This window comes from Odontesthes bonariensis, chromosome 17 (genome assembly GCF_027942865.1).
Source record: "Odontesthes bonariensis isolate fOdoBon6 chromosome 17, fOdoBon6.hap1, whole genome shotgun sequence".
Taxonomy (NCBI): domain Eukaryota; kingdom Metazoa; phylum Chordata; class Actinopteri; order Atheriniformes; family Atherinopsidae; genus Odontesthes; species Odontesthes bonariensis.
This window is the reverse complement of record NC_134522.1, coordinates 7,085,975-7,104,761: the sequence shown is the minus strand read 5'-3', so window position 1 is coordinate 7,104,761 and position 18,787 is coordinate 7,085,975. Positions and strand designations below refer to the sequence as shown.

The following is an 18,787-nucleotide window of genomic DNA, read 5'->3' as shown; positions in this document are numbered from 1 at the left end:
CGTTTTGTCAGCTCTGATACTCTTCCTCCTCTTCATGCTTATTGTTGCCTTCCTTATCTGCAGCGCCACATAGCAGGCCCGACATAAATTAAGATGTTTTGAAGGATTGTTTACAGTCACCTGGAAAATGTGCCGTGAGCAGCACTCATTCTGTGAACATTTCACCCGTTTCGAAGGATCGGTTCAGCCTGCTCGGAAATCGTAGCCTCTGGATGTCGTGGCTTTTTGCCAAATTGAAGAGCCGCAGCATCCAAATTAGTTGTAAAAATGTCTCAAAGTCGTGTTCTACCAGGTATGTGGCGCTGCCGATAAGCACAGCTGCACAGAGTATATTATAGAGTCGGGTGCGACGCTCTCTCTGCAGAGGTGGGACGGACGTGAATCAGGAGTAATGTCATTGATGTTGCCTTATTATGCTGGTCCCCGTGCCTGTGTGTGTGTGATCCAAGTCAGCCCAGGGGCGGGGAAAGGTCACCCAGCCTCTCCCCTTGGCCCAGCCAGCGAGAGCATTGAAGCTCCGCCAAGCAGTAATTATTAATGAAGAGACCTGAGCAAATGGACAGGAAATGCAGAGGTATTGATTGGGCCGGCTGCCCTGCTCTAAGCCGTACAGGCTGGCGCCAGCCTGGTGGCCTGTGGTTTCCCAGGCTGGTGGGGGGGGCACACAGCCAAGGTGTGAAACCAGGCCACCGCTGGCAGCTGTCTGTCACGTCCAGGCTACACCTGAAGGACGGAGGACCAGAGACCGGACGGTGGGAAATCCAGACCCAGGGTACAGGCAGGGGCGCCCCAGGAACAACCACTACCATGCATATTTGAACCAACATCCACCCTACGTTAGGCTTTTGGGACACTTGTATAGGCTAATAGTTATTATGAAAATAAATACATTTAAGACAAATATGGCTTCTATATCACAATTATGTGGTAGCCAACAAAATGAGAGATTATTTTTTAATTATTTGACTTTGGCTGCGATCACAGTGGTATGGAACGGGATAATCAGTTACTGTAGGCTGTAATTTTGACACCTTTCTTGGGAAAGAAATCAGTCACCAGTTGCTTTCCTTCATTTTGTTTCCTCTGTCTCTCTTGCCTTTCTTTTCTGAAAGCCTGATTTATTTATTTTTTTTGGATGACATCTTTCATGTGCTGGCTGCTGTGTTTAATGCCTAATAATGAAGTGAGTGAAATTTATTGCGCATGTACAATCTAAACCAATGCGCACTGATAATGGGGGTGTCTGATATAGATTATAGCCTATTTGCAGGCTGGGATATACATTTCAACAGATGTATTTCCAGAGAACATTGGATTTGCATAAATTACCAACATATTGACATTATTTAAAAAAAAAAAAAATTAAAACGAAAGAAGAAGAAAATTTCCCTTAGGGCCCCCCCCCCGTTCAACGCCGCTGGGTACAGGAGTTTGGATTCAGAGAGCAATCATTTTCTAAATAACTCCTTAATGGACTCGAGCCGCTCCTCATATCTTTAGATATTTCCAGGAAAACTGGAACTAGGTGCAGAGATTTACTGAAACATACCAACGTAAGTGTAAATACAGAATATATTGTAAGAACAGCGTTCACTGGAAAAAAAACGCCCCTCCAAAAATAAGTTTTAAAAAAAACAACAAATACAAGACGCTTTTGATTGAAATAAGCTAAAAAATCTGCCAATGGAACTAGTGAAAATCGGCTTGTCAAGATTTCTTGAAATAACATGTGATATTTAGGACTTTTGTTTTAAAAGTGATCTTGAAATTAGCTTAAAAACCTCTTCAAATAAAAAAAAAGCTTGTTTCATGTGATATGTGACTCAAAACAAGATGTTTTCAAGACTTTTTCACTTAACAAGATATTCAAGATGTATTGTATTAAAACAAGTCCCTATATCTGGCTGAAATGGTACTTGTTAGGCAGTTGTGTCTTATATCAAGTGTAATGAGATACTCAATGAGAAAAATATACTTGGTAAGATTTAGATTTTTTCCAGTGTTTATACAGGTTAATATTTGGTCTGAGCTCCTTTATTCTCCGACACAGCCTGAACCCTCTCAGACGAGCTTTCTGTCCTTTCTTTAAGGAGTCTTCAGGAATAGTTCTCCAGGTTTGTCCTCCACTTGTCCAGTTTCCTCAAATGTTTTAAGGACACACTGCACACCATGCTGAGATATGCCAAGTTTTCAGCTAACAGCTCTTTGGGAATCACCTTGTTGCTGCAGAAATCCTGTTTTCTGTCTGTCAGACTGTGTTATCTTTGCTGTTTTTCACAGATGCAACAACGATGCTTGAATGATTCATAGGTCAGAGTTAAGTGTCTTAACAGACAAACACACTAATTCCTGGACTGTAAATGAAGGAAAAAGCAGCAAATGTCCAAAGACGAACCTTGAAAGATCTTCAGAAATCCTGCAGACCACAAAAAAAATATGTTTAATTTGAGTTTGATACCAGTTAAAACTTAGAACAGGAGACATTTACCACTCCAACAGATTTTCAGATGCAGATGGACTGCAGGGAGGACAGTTTTACTGCAGCATTGTGCAAGTTCCACATGTGCACTGATAAGATAGAGCGTTTCCTCTCCTTTTTTAAGATGTAGCCTCCATGAGTTCCAAAAACCATCAGACGCTGTGAGCGGTCAGACCACATGATGGTTTTCCTCTCCGTCGGGACGCAGCAGCTGCATTTCTGGAACTTGTTGCGTTCCTCGCGTTGAAAAGTCTGAACTGTGGATGTAAATAGTTTTCAGGAGTGTTTCCAGGCCCATGCAGTGATTTCCTGCTCAGAATCGTGTCTGTGTTTTACTTCAGTGCATTCGGTTCTGTGTTTTTTAAGCTCTGTCACCTGCAAACGGAGAGTTCTTTGCACTTTCACACGTTGCAGAGCTCATCTCCAGCTTCACTTCTGAAGCACTCGGCCTCTCTGGTATGTGTGTTTTATGCCCAAACGTGTTAATGACTGTCGCTATGATTTGTTCCAAAAGCATTACACAACTTTTTTTCAGTCATTTGTTGCCCCTGTTCCCAGTTTTTGAAACACGTTGGTACCTCATCAGAGCATCTTTTTAAGCCTTTTATGGATTTATAGAATGATTTATGTGATCCCCTCCCAGTCTTTTCAGCAGCGATTACCTGGCATACATCTCAAACTTCTGGGTAAACTGCTGATGAATTTTGGGGCACGTACGTTCTACTTTTCCTTTAAATCTCACCACCAGGTCAAAGTTTCCCCTTTCTTTTTATTTTGGACGAATTGCACCTTAACGTGCATGTGACAGGCTGGCGCAACAGTGAGAACAGAGGGCTCCCAGATGAGGTGTCCAGTCACTTAAAAATCAGCTGACATGTTTCAGCTGCTGGATGGATTTCCATGTTATTTGATAGTTGTTTTTTGGCCCCCATCAGGATGAAATATAGCGGCTGTCTTTCCCCATACAGTCAATATCATCTGGTGAAAAGTAGCATTTGATTAATAATGTTGCTCGTGACTTAACCAATGTAGCTTCTGCACTCTCACTGCAGCGTTAATCTGACCAAAACTGGACTTTTAAAATGCATTTAAACACGTTAATCGGACAAAATCGAGCACAAACATGATCATTTTCTAAATTTGGTACCTATCTCTCATCACGCAGAGGCTCGTGGTTGAGCTGCTCCATCCGTCCTCATGATGGGAACCTCGTTGCTTCTTAAATGGAAGTCTTGAGAATAAAATCTGCTCAAATGAGACGTATTTCCCTTCTGTTGTACTTTACAGGGCGCTGTTATGAGTCATAATGAGGGCTGCTTTCGTCAGGAGGCTAAACAGCTCAGAAACTGTGACTTAAAATCAGGCCGTTAAGATTCTGACTTTATAACCACGGTTTAGTCTGACAAAAATCACCTTCCAAGGAGCTCAAGACAACATTAAAAGCATTTCACATACTAAAGCACATACTGATATCACCATAAAACTTCCTGGGTTGATAATTGAGATAAAAAACAGATGTTTATTATATTGTGTAAATCTAAATAGATATGTACTGGTTTGCATAAAGAGGTTAAATTAAAAATAAAAACATTACATTTGTATTTTAACTGCAATTTTTACACCCAATTGTGTTCTTTTTGCTAAAATATTGGACTTATTTTGCAGTTTTGTTCAACGTTTTATGAATAAATCTAAATTTGGCATCACAAAGCTGAATTTAATTTGTAAAACACATTTAAAAACAACAAATTTTTTTGCAGTTTGATAAAACTTAAAACAGAAACATCAATAAGAGACAATAAAACTAGAAGAAATATGAATAAATGAACGATAAATACAACATGAAAAGGTCTGAGGTCCTCACAACTTCACATTAAGAAATATTATTCTCAATTTGTAGACTTTTGCAAAGCGTCTTTACTTCTGGGAGACTCTGCCTCTCTAAGGTGCTCTTTTTTTTTTTTTTACCCACTGGTGTTACTGACCTGTTTCTAATTAACCTATTTAGTTGCAACGTCTTCGTCAAGCTGATTCTTTTTAGGATCGTTTACTTTTCCAGCTTTTTGGGGCATGTTGCCACCAAACTGAAGACGAGCTTTTCATGAAAAGGTCAATTTCCTCATTTTCGACATCAGATATGTTTTAAATGCCGTTAAGATTCTGACTTTATAACCACGGTTTAGTCTGAAAAAAATCAGCATCCAAGGAGCTCAAGACAACATTAAAAGCATTTCACATACTAAAGGAAATGAATCGACTCCCTTCCTGTCATTTATACCGATAAAAAGGATAATTAGTACAGTTACCTGGCCAAGTATCCCAACTGAAATGTGCATTTAACCGTGTCGCTTTTACCTTTTAAACCTGCTGAGGCTGCTAGCCGTGAATGTGGGAAACATACCTCGTTTTTTTTAGCTGCTCCTGTGGCCGTGGACACTTTTCTTAAAGAAAAACTTTGCAATCTGAGCTGTACGATGTGAAGAAGACAGTAATTTAGTCCTGTCTTGTCTGTGAAACCAAAAAGAAAAAGCCTAGGGGCTTGTTAGAGGAAAGTCGCTGCAGTGTAGCAGTTTAGAAAGTCTCTTGTTTGCCTGTTAGATGTAATTATATGATGGGATGCGTCGTAAAGTCAGTGTTTTGAAAACAAAAGGGCAGAGCTGTAGCAGAGGGCACCCGAGGGGAAGAGACGGAGGTGGATGACAGGGAAGATGAAGGTGGAGGAAGCTATTTTTTTTAAAACAGAACAAGCTCCTGTCTGTTGCTGGGCTGTACGTCCACTTCCTGCTCTGTTTTGGTGTCCTGGGTACAGCGAGGTGCTCTGTGGGCCAGCGAGAGCCTCGGGCTCCTCATGAAATATTAATCCTTGCCGTGAGGAGACATTAGGAAAGCTACATGGAAAATTAAAAGGACCAAACAAGGAGAAAGGCTGGGGCACTGCCAGAATGACAAATATAGTTCCTAAACAGAACTTTTTTTTAAAAAGAATGAGGAAACTGTTGCACAGATGTTCCCTGTCGAAACCAACCGAAGATGAATTGATGAGTTTTTGTGTCTTCAGCTCCAAGAGGAGCCTGTAGTAAAACTAAATGTTTAATGAAGAACAGAAATCATAGCTTTTTTTTTCCCCTCCCCGACAACATTCTACTGCCAGAATTAATCTATTTGATATCTCCTGCGAAGCCCGAATTAAGAGCAGAGTGAGGAAGGAGAGCGGCTCGTCGTTTTTTATATCAGCAGAAACCCGACTCTGTGTTTGCTTACTGTTTCCAGTTAGAGTCCCGGGTATCATGGAAGCAGGAGTTGGCAAAGCTATAAGTTTACATCCAAAACATGAGGTGGGGAACAGCGGCCCTAGTGTGGCTGGCTGGCCCAGACGATGAGTGGTGTAATTACAGCAGGGTCCAGTGGAGAGTCAGTCAGCACGGTCCAACAGATTCCATTACAAACACACAGACGCACACATAAACACGGCTGTGGGAGCTGGGGACGGGACGGCTGTTTGCCTCGGTGTTCGACAGAAAAGACCCAAATTTGAGCTTCAGTTTAACTCCAGATGTTTTGTGATCTGCTGGAGACACATTTGTTTCCACTGAAACAGATCAGTATTATTCAGAAAAACACTAAATCATGAAGTCAACTCATTTACCTACATTTCACCACATCCAATTTTTGATTTTGGCCATTTTTATGCTACTGAAAGGTAAATATATGTGTCAGATCTACGTCAGATGCCTTAATTATTGACGTTTTAAGGGTTCAAACAAACCACTAAAAACATTGTATATCTATAACTTTGCCAGCGGGGACAGATGTGTTCTCAGTCTAAAGGTCTCTTGTGAATTTGGTACATTTCATTTGGATTTTTTGTCAGTGCAGGTGCTCAAAATTAGGTCAAAGATCACTATTTTGTGCAAACTTAACCGTTTAATGTCAGCACTGAGTGAAAAGGCAAAGGAAAAACGTTTATTTGCTCTTTTTTTTTAATTCTTTGGGGCTATAATGAGCTAAAATAAATGTTTTATCCACAAAAATCCCTCATAATATTCACTTTCTTATAGTGTTATACACCTAAACTGAAGAATAGAGTTTGTTTAAGTAGGTTTTCTTCCACAAATCTTCGATAAGTTGCAGTACAGTCATTGAAAAATGTGCTCAATCAATGTTGAGCAGGACATTGAAGGGTTGCGGAGCTTAAAAGTATAATTTTTAAGTCTAATTACAGGCTGGATTCCACATAAGCACAAGCCAACTGATGAGCTCTTTTAAGTTTCTATCAGAAAATACAGACATTTATTGACTGATATCACCATAACATTTCCTGGGTTGATAATTGAGATAAAAACAGTTGTTTATTATATTGTGTAAATCTAATTAGATATGTACTGGTTTGCATAAAGAGGTTAAATTAAAAATAAAAACATTACATTTGTATTTTAACCGCAATTTTTACACCCAATTGTGTTCTTTTTGCTAAAATATTGGACTTATTTGTCAGTTTTGTTCCACGTTTTATGAATAAATCTAAATTTGGCATCACAAAGCTGAATTTAATTTATAAAACACATTTAAAAACAACAAAGTGTTTTACAGTTAGATAAAACTTACAACAGAAACATCAATAAGAAACAATAAAACCAGAACAAATATGAGTAAATGAATGATAAAATACAACATGAAAAGGTCTGAGGTCCTCACAACTTCACATTAAGAAATTTTATTCTCAATTTGTAGACTTTTGCAAAGCGTCTTTACTTCTGGGAGACTCTGCCTCTTTGGGGTGCTCTTTTTTTTTTTACCCAGTCGTGTTACTGACCTGTTTCTAATTAACCTATTTAGTTGCAACGTGTTCGTCAAGCTGATTCTTTTTAGCATCGTTTACTTTTCCAGCTTTTTGAGGCATGTTGCCACCAAACTGAAGACGAGCTTTTCATGAAAAGGTCAATTTCCTCATTTTCAACATCAGATGTGTTTTAAATGTTCAACCGTGAGTAAAATATTGGCTAATGCAACTCATAAATCATTGCAATTTGTTTTTATTTTCACAGTTTATTCTGCGTTCCAGCTTTTTTTTGGAATTGGGGTTTTACTTTATGTTTTTAGTCATATTTTCGTGTCTTATTTTCAAACATTGCACTGTTTTACCTTATAAAATGTGTCTGTACAATAAGTTGTGTATTCCTAAATTTACATTATAGTCGTATAAATAGTAAATTACATTATAAATTTGATTCATCAACTCTTTTTTTTAATTCATAAATGAATGCATTAGTCTCCAAAATCCCTCTGCATGTCATTTTTAAAGCACTTTCATTAACTTTGATTTGTTTTAATGTGCTATATCAATAAAGTCTGATTGGTTTATTGATCGTACGACTGGCTAAAATGATGTGTATTGATTTAGATCAGTCCTGGTGTGATGATGACACTTCTCCGTGCTTTGGAAGCAGTTTGTCCTGCTTCTTTCTGCACTCTTCACATCACAGCTGGACGCAGTAGGTGTTTTACCCAATCAAAAGAAAATTACTTTACGTCTTATTCACTCGCTAGATGTTGCCAAGAAACTCTTAAAAACCTAAAAATAAAAGCAGCCACTGCAGGTTTCTGGTGGTGCGATGATCCTCATTTGCAACCTGACTAAGTCTCCGTACCTCTCATCGTGTGACACGTGTCAGGGTGAATAATTGTGATTTTCTGTCAGTGTTTAAACCCTTTGATGGGCTGACGCCGGGACAAATCTGCCGACCTTGTGAACCCATTAGGAATGAGTCTGAATGGAAAATGACTGAGTGAGGGACGTTAGGATCTCCATTTGTCTTCCTCTGAATGGCCTATCAGTAAACACCTGCTAATATCATCATATGGCTGTCAGTGATGGATGGGAGTCATTCTCCTGAGATGGGAACAGCATGGCTGATTGGCCTCTTCGACACATGCGAGCATATTGGGTAAAAATGACACTTTAATGAGCTCTTCCCCGTGTTAAGTGCTGCGTGCAGGCCTCTCGTCGTAAGCCGCCGCCTGGCTGACCCCGGGCCGCGTTCCCACCCCCCTCCCTCTGCGCGGGGCCTGCTCGCTTCATTGGCTGACAGATCAGACTGCCATGGAGACAGCTCATTAGTCGAATAATGAGAGCCACACGTTGTCTTGTTATATCATCTTCGTATCGACATATTTGTGGCTGGAGACAGAACATCGGGTGCCACCGTGTGCGTGAAATATCCAATGATTAACGGAGAATTATGGTTTGGGGAGGTCTTCTCTTCACCTCTGACTGACATCAGAGGATTTCAAGCTCAGTTAAAGCTCTGTTTAATGGTTCCTGCCTATTAAAAAAATGTCTCACGCAAAAGCATTAGAAAATCCATTTGTCTCCCGTGTCAGAATGATCATTTCCCAGAGATCCTGTCTAGTTAGAGAGATTTCTATGACTTTGACACATGGATACGTTGTTTTGTGTTGATGAATCACGGTCATAATGTATCTCTTAACCAAAAATAAGTTTTACTGATCACTATCTTGATAAATTGATAGTTGGAAAAGGGATTATCATTTTAAAAAGTCAATCTTCAGGTATACATATCGTCGAGTAAAGTAATCTAAACAATAATATCAACTGTTGTATCCATCTGGTTTACAAACTAAGAGACTCCAGGTGGGGATTAATATGTTGTTTCAGTCTCTGGCCACATGGGGGCGCTGTTGTCCAGCTATTTTCCCTCTTCTTCTACCTTCTTGGGTTTCTGAGCTAAACAACTTTTATCGGTGGGAATATAAGAAAAAACGTTCTTTAAAAAATAACACATTTAATTAATTCTTTAAAGTTTTTCTCAGAAAAAGGGGGAACATTTTCTGTGACATTTTCTTATGAGCTCCTTTGTTTTCGGGAGGAATATTTAGATGTTTCATTATCTGTGCCTATTACGATTTGTTTTCAGGTATGTTGCAGAATATCAGTTATTTAACAGTAGAAATGAGCCTCCAGTGTTGATCTAAACATAAAATAATTTATAAAAAGAAAACATTTTGTGGCTGCTCGAGGAAAAAGTACCAAGTTACCGTTTGAATCTACGATTTGTATTGTGTACAAATGCAGTACTGAATACTAAGTAACTCCAACAAAAGGGTCAAATTGATTATGCTACATATACATAATAAGTTATATCATTTTTCATGTATTTAATTTGTATTGATGAATTTGAAATATACACAGTGCTGTTCAAGAGTCCTGATCAAGCCCTTGTTTCTTTATATTGTGCTTTCAAGCAGCCAGACTTTCTTGTTTTCTTTTAAAGTGGTTTCCAGCAACAGTTCTCTGGGCTTTCTGAAGGTCTTTTAAAGCTATTCTTGGGACATTAGCTGGTTTTTCACTCATTTTCAGTCCAGTTCTTGTACCTGAACAGTTTTCAGAGGAATTAATGTGTTTGTTAAGCCACTTAACTCTGACCTATGACTCATTCATGGACATAAAAAAGGCTCCTAACTCAAGGGATGAAGCAGTGTTGTGTCGACACATAACAGACAACTTAGCAAAGAAGCCATAAAAAAATAAATAAATAAATAAAAGATTATTTTCCAGCCTTTTTTTTTATTATTTATTTTTTTATTGCAATTAAAGAACAATGACAGAGACATGATATGACAATAAGGCAAAACAAGGATATATCAATGTAAAGGACAATTTAGATTAGGTTAGGCTACATTAAACAACTAAAAGAAAAACAAACAATAAACAAAACTAGAGGAATACATTAAAGAACATTCAAAAGTCTTTCATTTTTCTTATTATTTACAAACTTAAGAGACTTGAAAAGAGCGGACATTTCTAACATAAAAACATTAAAGAAAGGCTGATTTTTCTGCCATTTTTGTTTATGAATAAAAAACTTAGCTTGCAAAATATAAAAGTTAATTTATTTTCCAGCCTTTCTCTCCGGAACTGTGCGGAAGTGACACAGCAGGCGCGCGCGCCCCGTCACGTCACGTCACGCGAGACAGCATTGAAGCCGAGCGAGGAAAAAAAAAGAAAAAACATCAACAACAAAACATCAAATCCCTGCGATTTAACCACGGCGACAGTCTGCAGACATGTCCTGCGCCCCCCAAACGGTCCTGAGGGATGTCATGGACTCTTAAAAGGTGAGCTCTGACCGGCGGTCACGCGCCTTTACCGTTAATTTACCAACAGTCACAACAGGAGGAGGGGGTCATCACCGCGTCGTTAAAATTAACAAACAAATTGCGCGTTGAGGCTCACGGCGGCGAAAAGTGTAAACATGGCGGGTTTTGTCGCGGCTTGTTGGGAGTCACATTCGGGTGGTTCGGTTCTGTTTTGGTTCAGGGGTTCATGGGCGGAGGAATGAGGAAGTGGCCGGTGTTGTGCCGAGAAATGCGTCCCCATTCGCGGGAGCGCGCGTAAACCGTTTCAGGCGTGTGGATTATTACATTTTTCCAATAAAGTTACAAGTGATGATATTGAGCTGACAATGTTTTTTCATTCGTATATCTTTTTTCTTCGTGTAGATGAATAATACATGTACAGTACACTTATGATAATCCCACAATTGTACAGTTTAGAGCATCCCTTACACCTATTATTATATTATTATTGTACAAATATTCCAAAGTGAGGGCCGTGACTATCACTTTTGCAGAAAGGAGACATTTTCTATGAATATCAATCTTTACTCAATGTAGCCCAGATAAAATAATCCAAAAATTAACTTAGAACTATGAAATTTGACTATTTAAATTTAATTTTAGAGACAATTTTGGACTTGTTGAAATTCGCATCTGTTAATTTAATCAGGTAAACAAATTCTAATGTAGTTAAATTAATCCATTCCAGACTCTCTTTAAAGCAGGGGACCAGCAGGGGATGCATTTTTCGGCAGGCATGCATTTCTCGGCAGGCATGCACTTTTCGGCATAACACCGGTTATAACTGCTGCTGGAGGTGAGCTAGGAGGGAACTGCGGCGTGGACAGCAGATTTACGCCCCCTCCTCCAAAAAGAAAGGCTCCTAATTTATTTTTCGGGTGTAAATAAACCGTCAGGTTTATGTTTTTTTAAGACAAGTTTGACGGACCCCGGCAGAACTAGATTATGTTGCTTAGCTACAGACCCACCGCTGGTCACGTGTTCGCCTTAACGGTTTCTGTTAGTGTCTTAAACAAAACAATATTTTTATCGATCATAGCTGGATTAAAAAGTAAACCCTCGTTATTAGTAATCTGCTACAACATTCATGCACTTTTCTTTTGTATTTTTAACCAAATATTTGTCCCTAGAACTGCAACTAACCCGTATTTCTTTATTAATTAACCAGCTGCTTGTTATCTCAATAGCTCACTTTAGGGTTTGGCTTGTTAAATTTAATTGAATTTTAAAAGAAAAAGACTATCACAACCATAGAGACCCCCTGGTGACATCTGTTGGGTAAAAATATTGGATGGTATAGAGAGATAATTGTGTGGCTGTGGGTTAGTAATGTGTGAAGAACTCATTTCCACATATTCTTTTCTTATGTAAAATAAGGGCATTGTAATAAGCCTAATAAAGTGTCTTTTATTCGTTATTAAGATGCAGGATATCATTGGAAATCATCCCAAAATGAAAGATTTAATAAGTTATCCGTGCTTCATGCAGGATAATTATTCTCTGTTTTAAGAACAACAGATTCTTGTATATTTTCATATCCGGCATTACTAACTCAAGGCCACTCAACTCAAATTAATTTCTACTCAGTCAAACAAGGCTGTGCAATACTATATTTCCCACTTTCGTCACCAAGTGGACACAACGTCGAGCCGAAATGTTGAAGCTTTTACCAAGAGGTAATCATGTGTATTGTAATATTTCCTCATTAATCAGTGGGTAATAAATGGTAAAAATGGGGCAGCGATGAGGATTTAAGCTCCTTAAGGAACAGTGTCTTCATCTTATGAGGTTTTTCCTTTTGTTACCTGATTATATTTAGCTTTATTTGGCCCAAAAAGAAAGAAGAAAAGACGTAGAAAAGGGACCGTACTGGATAAAAGATGCACTGTAAAGGAACAGGATGAACAATGTGAACTGGATTACTTAACCCGATGCACTTTGTCTGAGTTTAAAAGTTACAAATGACCATGAGATTACAAAGGTAAAAATTCTGAAACCTTTGTTTGTTTGTCGTGGACACAGATGTTTACTTCCATCGGTGTTTGTCCTCAAACACAATCAGTGCAAGCGGTTTCCTCGTAACATCATGCGTAAACGAAACCCTCAACACCCAAAGTTCAACACGGCTTGTCGTCAACTTCTCCACAGAAGAGGGGCCTTTAAGTTTTTTCACGTGTTTGTTATCGATTTTTTTTTCCAGGCTATGAATTCCTGTGAGCATGGAGAAGTTTCAGATGAAGCGATGCTTGAGAAAGGCAAGTCCCGACCTCTTTATCTTTGCTTCTGCTACAGGAAACTGGTTGTAGTGTGGCGTGGCCGTGTTAACTTATTCCATGAAGGAAGGGAAGTAAGTTGCCGTGAATCTTGTTTTATTTGCAGAACACAAGCATGTCCAGGATGTTAAGGAGGAGACAGAGGATTTTGCTATTTGCAAGCAGCCTCAAGGACGTGAAGGAGGATCTCCTGGGGCTGCGGAGGCTGGGAAAAGGTCATCCGCACAGATGGGCCCTGATACAAATCAGTCCGGCAGCAGTAAGAGACCCAGAGTCTCCAGTGAGGTAAAATAAGCTCAGATTGTTCGGTTGATCTGTGTAAAACTATAAGAACACTAGGGATGGGAATCGAGAACCGGTTCCCAGTGTTTCAATTCCTTGGAATCGTTTGGCAATTTTGCAATTGATTCCAGTGGGTGTGAATGACGTCACCACGCAACGTTGGGTGGCGAGTCCAGCGCAGCCAGCAGCCAACATGGCGCCCAAGCGGTACAAACGCTCGAAAGTTTGATTACACACCCCTAAAAAAGATGACAACAGGGCAATATATATATATATATATATATAATATTTCACCAGAGGGAGGAAATACTACCAACATGCAATAACTATGAATGAATGTCGCGTTTTCGATCTGCTCCGGACTAACGTTGGTGAATCTGAACCCAGCAGCAATGTTAGCAACGTTAGCATGTCCTCGGCTAACACTGCAGGTAACTAACTAACTAGACCCTCCAGAAAAACGCGGACATTAATCCTTGATTACGCGGGCTAAAATGCTTGATCTTGCGGGCTAAAATCCTGGATTTTGCGATTGAATATGCGGGTTTTTTAATGATTTTATGCCGTGAAATTGCGAGAAGTTGCGGAAACTTGGGAATTATGCAAAAAGTTGTGAATTATGCAAAGTTGCAAAATATGCTGCTACTGAATGAAAAAGAGTCATTTTAAAGACCTCCTATGATAAACAAGCATACTGGAACCAAGTTACTTCACAGAAGGTTTTTTTATTTTAACAAAAGCAGTTTCACAATACATACACACGCGCACACACACACTTCTCGGTCTCATTCTGTTTCATTTATTCTTTATTTGGCCAATTTCAAGCTTGTACGCTACTCACCTCGTTTCTGGTAGCCCTCGCAATGGTTTTGGAGGTTGATGCCTCGGTGAACGTCAGCTGTCTGGCTTTCCTTTCCGCAGCTGTAGAAAGAATTTTAAAATGTTTCGCGCTGGTAAAGTGGCACGTCACCGACGATTTTCTTTTATGCTCCAACACACAGTTGCACGGGGTGCAGAATAGTTTCCCCCCGCTTTCGTGCAAGACATTGGGGTACTGGTTTCCCGGTCTTTGGCAGTAATGTGCGTCGGTAGGTGAGATCGATTTGCTTTTTTAATTTTGTCTCTCGTTAATTTTCTACATTTTTTTCTCTTCCCAACTTTATGCAGAAAAGTGCGGAGATAGTGAAATCAAGCGAGTCCTGCATATTTTGCATATTTTGCATGGAAAATGTGATTATTGCGGTGAATATGCGGCTTTTTTTTAAATATTGACCCCCGCATAAATCAGCGGTATTTAGCTGATTTTGCAATAAAATCAGCGATCGCAAAATCGCGTTTTTCTGGAGGGCCTAACTAACTAACTAACTAACACTGCCTATCATGTTAGCACCATTTGCCTCATTGTAAAACCTGCTGTTAGTAACGGTTAAGGTTAAATGAATGCCTTCTCAGGCATTACATTTAGATGAAATCATGAGAGACAGAGCCTGACTGGCTCAGAGCCAGAGGCTGGTGGTACTACCCCCAGTTCACGTCTACCTCCAGCTTCTCCTTTCACCAGAGCAGGAAGAGTTAAATTACCCAGGCCAGGATAGACCAATGTGGACCTCACCGTTGTTGCGTTTGTGAGGTCATGACTCGTGTTACTTCTAAACTAAACAAAGTTGATGCTAATCGACCGGTTTGTTGTCCTTTTTCTCCAAATGAGAATCGATAAGGGAACCGACAAAGAACCGAATCGTTAAGCAGAATCGAAAATGGAATTGGAATCGTAAAAATCTTATCAATTCCCATCCCTAAAGAACACACAGCGCAGAATGAGTATTTCCCATGTTATGCTACCATGTGTTTTATCTGTTTAGATGAGGCGGCGCTTGATGGATGACAGCAGCAGACACGAACCACTTTGCCTCACCACCACCGGAGAGAGGAGGGACTGCGTCCAGGAGAAATCCAGAGTGTCCTACAGAAAGCCTCTTTTCAGCATCTCCCACAGGATCTCGGACAAGAGGAGCACGCCGAGTCTGGAGCCGCAGAACAATCACGGCGGCTTGAATCAGCTCAACCTCTGCAGCATCCTTTCGTCCAAGCTCCAAAGTCCAGAGCAAAACGGCTCAACGGAGACCTCCGCCAGCGCGGACGCTTTAGGCCCGGCCGCGTCCGCGGAGTCCAGCCTTTATCCGCTGATTGAGAAAATGTTTTTCATTCTCAACACCCTCAATTCAAGCATGACTCAACTGCACAGTAAAGTGGACTTGTTAACCCTCGAAGTCATGCGGATAAAGAAGCAGATCAAGCCGGCCGAGAAGGTGACGGAGTTCCAGCCTCCCCCCGAATACCTGCTGACGAGCGACGAACTGAACCAGCTGATGGAGCAGACGTCGGGCGCGGGGGAGCTCGGCTGTCGGCTGCTCGTGCATCTGTTCCCGGAGCTGTTCAAAGCCAGGGAGTGCTCTCACGACTGCATGGCGAGCAAGAGAACGCTGGAATCCCTCCACCTGCAGCTGATCCGGAACTACGTGGAGGTGTGCTACCCCTCGGTCAAAAGCAACAGCATCTGGCAGGAAGAGTGCCTCCTTCAGGTTAATGACTTCTTTAATCGCTTCTGGGCGCAGCGGGACATGGAGAGCGCTCGGCTGCTCAGGAAGCAGGCGGCGGCGGGCGCCGGAATAAAAGCCGAGCATCCTCAGTCCTATCGTTTCATTAACGAGCAGGGCCAGGAGGAGCACATATCTGTGGATACCCAGCAGGAACAAGCCACACAAGAGCTGGATGAGCTCTCCTCCCCCGAGGACTTTGTTATTTTTCTTATGCATCGTCTCTTCCCCGAGGTTTTTGAAGAGGGGAAAATGCCCGAAGGCTCCGGCGGTTTTAGTAACGCGGGGCAGCTGATTCTGGACTCGGATAAGATGGAAATTATAAGAAAGTACATGGAGGCTAATTTCCCCGACGTGCCCGAGGACAGCTGGCTTCAGGTGTGCATTCAACACATGGAAGATGCACTCGAGGGTCCTCACAGTAGCGGCAACGGGAGCGAGCCCGACAATATCAACGACGAGGGCTACGACCTGGCCAGCCTTCCTGAGGACGTTTCCATCATTAAGGTTCCGGAGGTGAGTGACTACGAAAGACCCGGTCGCAAGTCCAAAAAGTCGCTGCTTTCACCCGTGGATTTTGACAATCTGGCGATTCCTCTGCCTGACTTTACTGTCCCCCAGGAGTACATCTTGTCCCGGGATCAGCTGAGGAGCAACTATGAATGTAGCTTGTCCATCGGCAACTTCGCCTCTCGGCTTCTGGTGCTCATGTTCCCCGAACTTTTCACCCAAGAGAACGCGCGAAAGCAGTACAACTGCAGCGGTTCTCTCGGGAAAAAGCAGCTGGACCCCGTCCGCGTGAACCTGATCCGTCACTACGTGCAGCTGGTCTACCCTCGAGTGAAAAACGACAGAGTGTGGATGTTGGAGTTTGTGGGAAAGCTCGACGAGAGGTGCAGGAGGCGCGACACGGAGCAGAGGAGGTCCTACCTGCAGCAGCGCAAAGGTTACAGCACCGAGTCGGAGCAGGAGTTTCTCTGCCAGGTGAACCAGTTCAATCCGGACAACGCCAGAGAGGACCCAGATATTCCGTCTTTACCCCCTGAGAAAAGCAGCAAAGACTTCTGTAAAATCCCCCTCGACGAGCTGACTGTTTCCAAACCCGACTTCCCCGTGCCGTCCGTCCACCTGCTCTCGGACGGCGAGGTGCGGGAAATCGTCCAGCAGAGCCTCTCTGTTGGGAACTTTGCCGCCCGGCTGTTGGTGCGCCTCTTCCCGGAGCTCTTCACCCAGGAGAACCTCCGGCTCCAGTACAACCATTCAGGTGCCTGCAATAAGAAGCAGCTGGACCCCGTCCGGCTGAGACTGATCCGTCACTACGTGGAAGCGGTGTATCCCGTGGATAAGATGGAGGAGGTGTGGCACTACGAATGCGTGCCGAGCATCGACGAACGCTGCCGGCGCCCCAATCGCAAGAAGTGTGACATTCTTAAAAAAGCCAAGAGGTCGAGCACTGTGTCGTAGTCGGAGTTTTTTTTGCAGTTAGTCAACACTTTCAGTCATGAAATGCTTGCACACTGTTCTAAGCTGAAGTTGCATTGTTGAACTTTTAAAAAAAAGACTGTCTTATGTAGGATGAAGCCAAGCTGTCACAAGTTTCTTCAGCACTATTCTCACTCATATTTTACCTTTTTGGCTACAGCAGCAGATACTCTAGTTTGTGTAGTCTTATTATTGTTGGATTATATAAAAAAAAGAAGAAAAAAAGCTAAAAATGCTCCTATTTATAAGCCAAAACTGTCATAGGTCGTCTAACATGCTTTGTTGGTAAATGTTGTAGCCTTAAAAACAGTAACAATGATAGTAGCTAACAGCATAGGTCACACAATTCCTCTATTAATAGAAAAAGAATCACAGTGATGTGATGTATTTCCATTACAGTTACTAATGTAGCATTGTGCCACCACTGTTTTAATAACAATGTGCTTACAGGCGGGTCCATACGTATTCAGACAAGTAGGTTATTTTAAAGTGTTTTTTTTGCCTGTGTACGCCACCATAACAGAGTTTAAATGCAGCAGTTAAGGTGTTTCGTTCCGTATTTACAAGCTAAAAAAAGCATCTGTGATTAACGTACTTTAAGTTTAGGAAACTTTAATATGCGTCTTTATGGGTCCGTCTTTAACGCAGAAGCGAGCGCGCTCAGTCGGCTCGAGTTCAGGTGTTTTATTTGACAACGTGCTTTATTATTACTCGTTTATACCGTGAAGCAGCGCCCTGACAGTTCTGTAGCGTTGAGCTAAATCTCAGCAGGATTCAATCTTCATTATGCCGCTTCTCTCAGCAGTGATTGGGTTCCACTGACAGCCATGAATGCCAGTGCACATTTAGATCCAATCCCATTTCCTCTCCTTGGCCTTACCCCTCTGTTTTGCAGGGGTAAGATGCCCCCTTTTCTATTCACGACTAGTGGTAATTTATCAATCCAAATGGCCCCAAATGCTCAAGTTGATTTACTTGACTGCTACGCCTTTATCCCCAAATGAAAAAGGGCGGCTTGTCCCTTCAGAACAAAGGGGTGGAGCAATGGGCATCCATTTAGAGGATGTTTTTATCCAAAGCAACACACAAGCTTCTTTACAGTAAGAAACCCTGAATTAAGTGACAATAAAAGTGGAACAAATACAGAAGTAAGGGCTGGTTAGGCATGAAATACAAAACAAAAAGTCTGGATTTAGGCTCAGAGGTCGCTCATCGTGTGGATTCTGGTCCGTCTGTGAGGCTTATTTTTGTCTAAAAGATCGTTAGACAACTCGACATGCTTATCAACATTAGCTGTCACTTCAGTTGCATCTTAACTGCCTAATTTAACGAATAATTGTTGCGTACAGAAGCAAAATATGCAAATACTTTGTCTGAATATTTATGGACATGACTGTATGTTAAGCCTTCTTATAGAAGTTTATATTATAAAGATAATTTAACATGGCAATGGATCATGATAACCTATTTCTAATAAAAACAGTTACAAGTGACACGCAAAGTAAGATGTTTTTACT

The 18,787-nt window shown here is 41.3% G+C and overlaps 1 protein-coding gene across 1 annotated transcript; it reads left to right on the top strand.

The window, feature by feature from the left end:
• Positions 1-10,436: 10,436 nt before the first annotated feature.
• bend3 (BEN domain containing 3) lies at positions 10,437-18,761 on the top strand. The gene is made up of 4 exons (XM_075448155.1): positions 10,437-10,615; positions 12,837-12,891; positions 13,016-13,194; positions 15,054-18,761. Exons 2-4 carry the CDS (start codon positions 12,840-12,842, stop codon positions 17,250-17,252), a joined length of 2,430 nt encoding a protein of 809 aa, XP_075304270.1. The 5' UTR covers positions 10,437-10,615; positions 12,837-12,839; the 3' UTR covers positions 17,253-18,761.
• The last annotated feature ends 26 nt before the right edge of the window (positions 18,762-18,787 follow it).

Bases quoted from the DNA above. Each gene is read 5' to 3' on its own strand.
- bend3 (XM_075448155.1), top strand. From the start codon at position 12,840: ATGAATTCCTGTGAGCATGGAGAAGTTTCAGATGAAGCGATGCTTGAG. The intron at 12,892-13,015 runs GCAAGTCCCGAC...TTTTATTTGCAG, and splicing joins TGAAGCGATGCTTGAGAAAG to AACACAAGCATGTCCAGGAT. The intron at 13,195-15,053 runs GTAAAATAAGCT...TTATCTGTTTAG, and splicing joins GACCCAGAGTCTCCAGTGAG to ATGAGGCGGCGCTTGATGGA.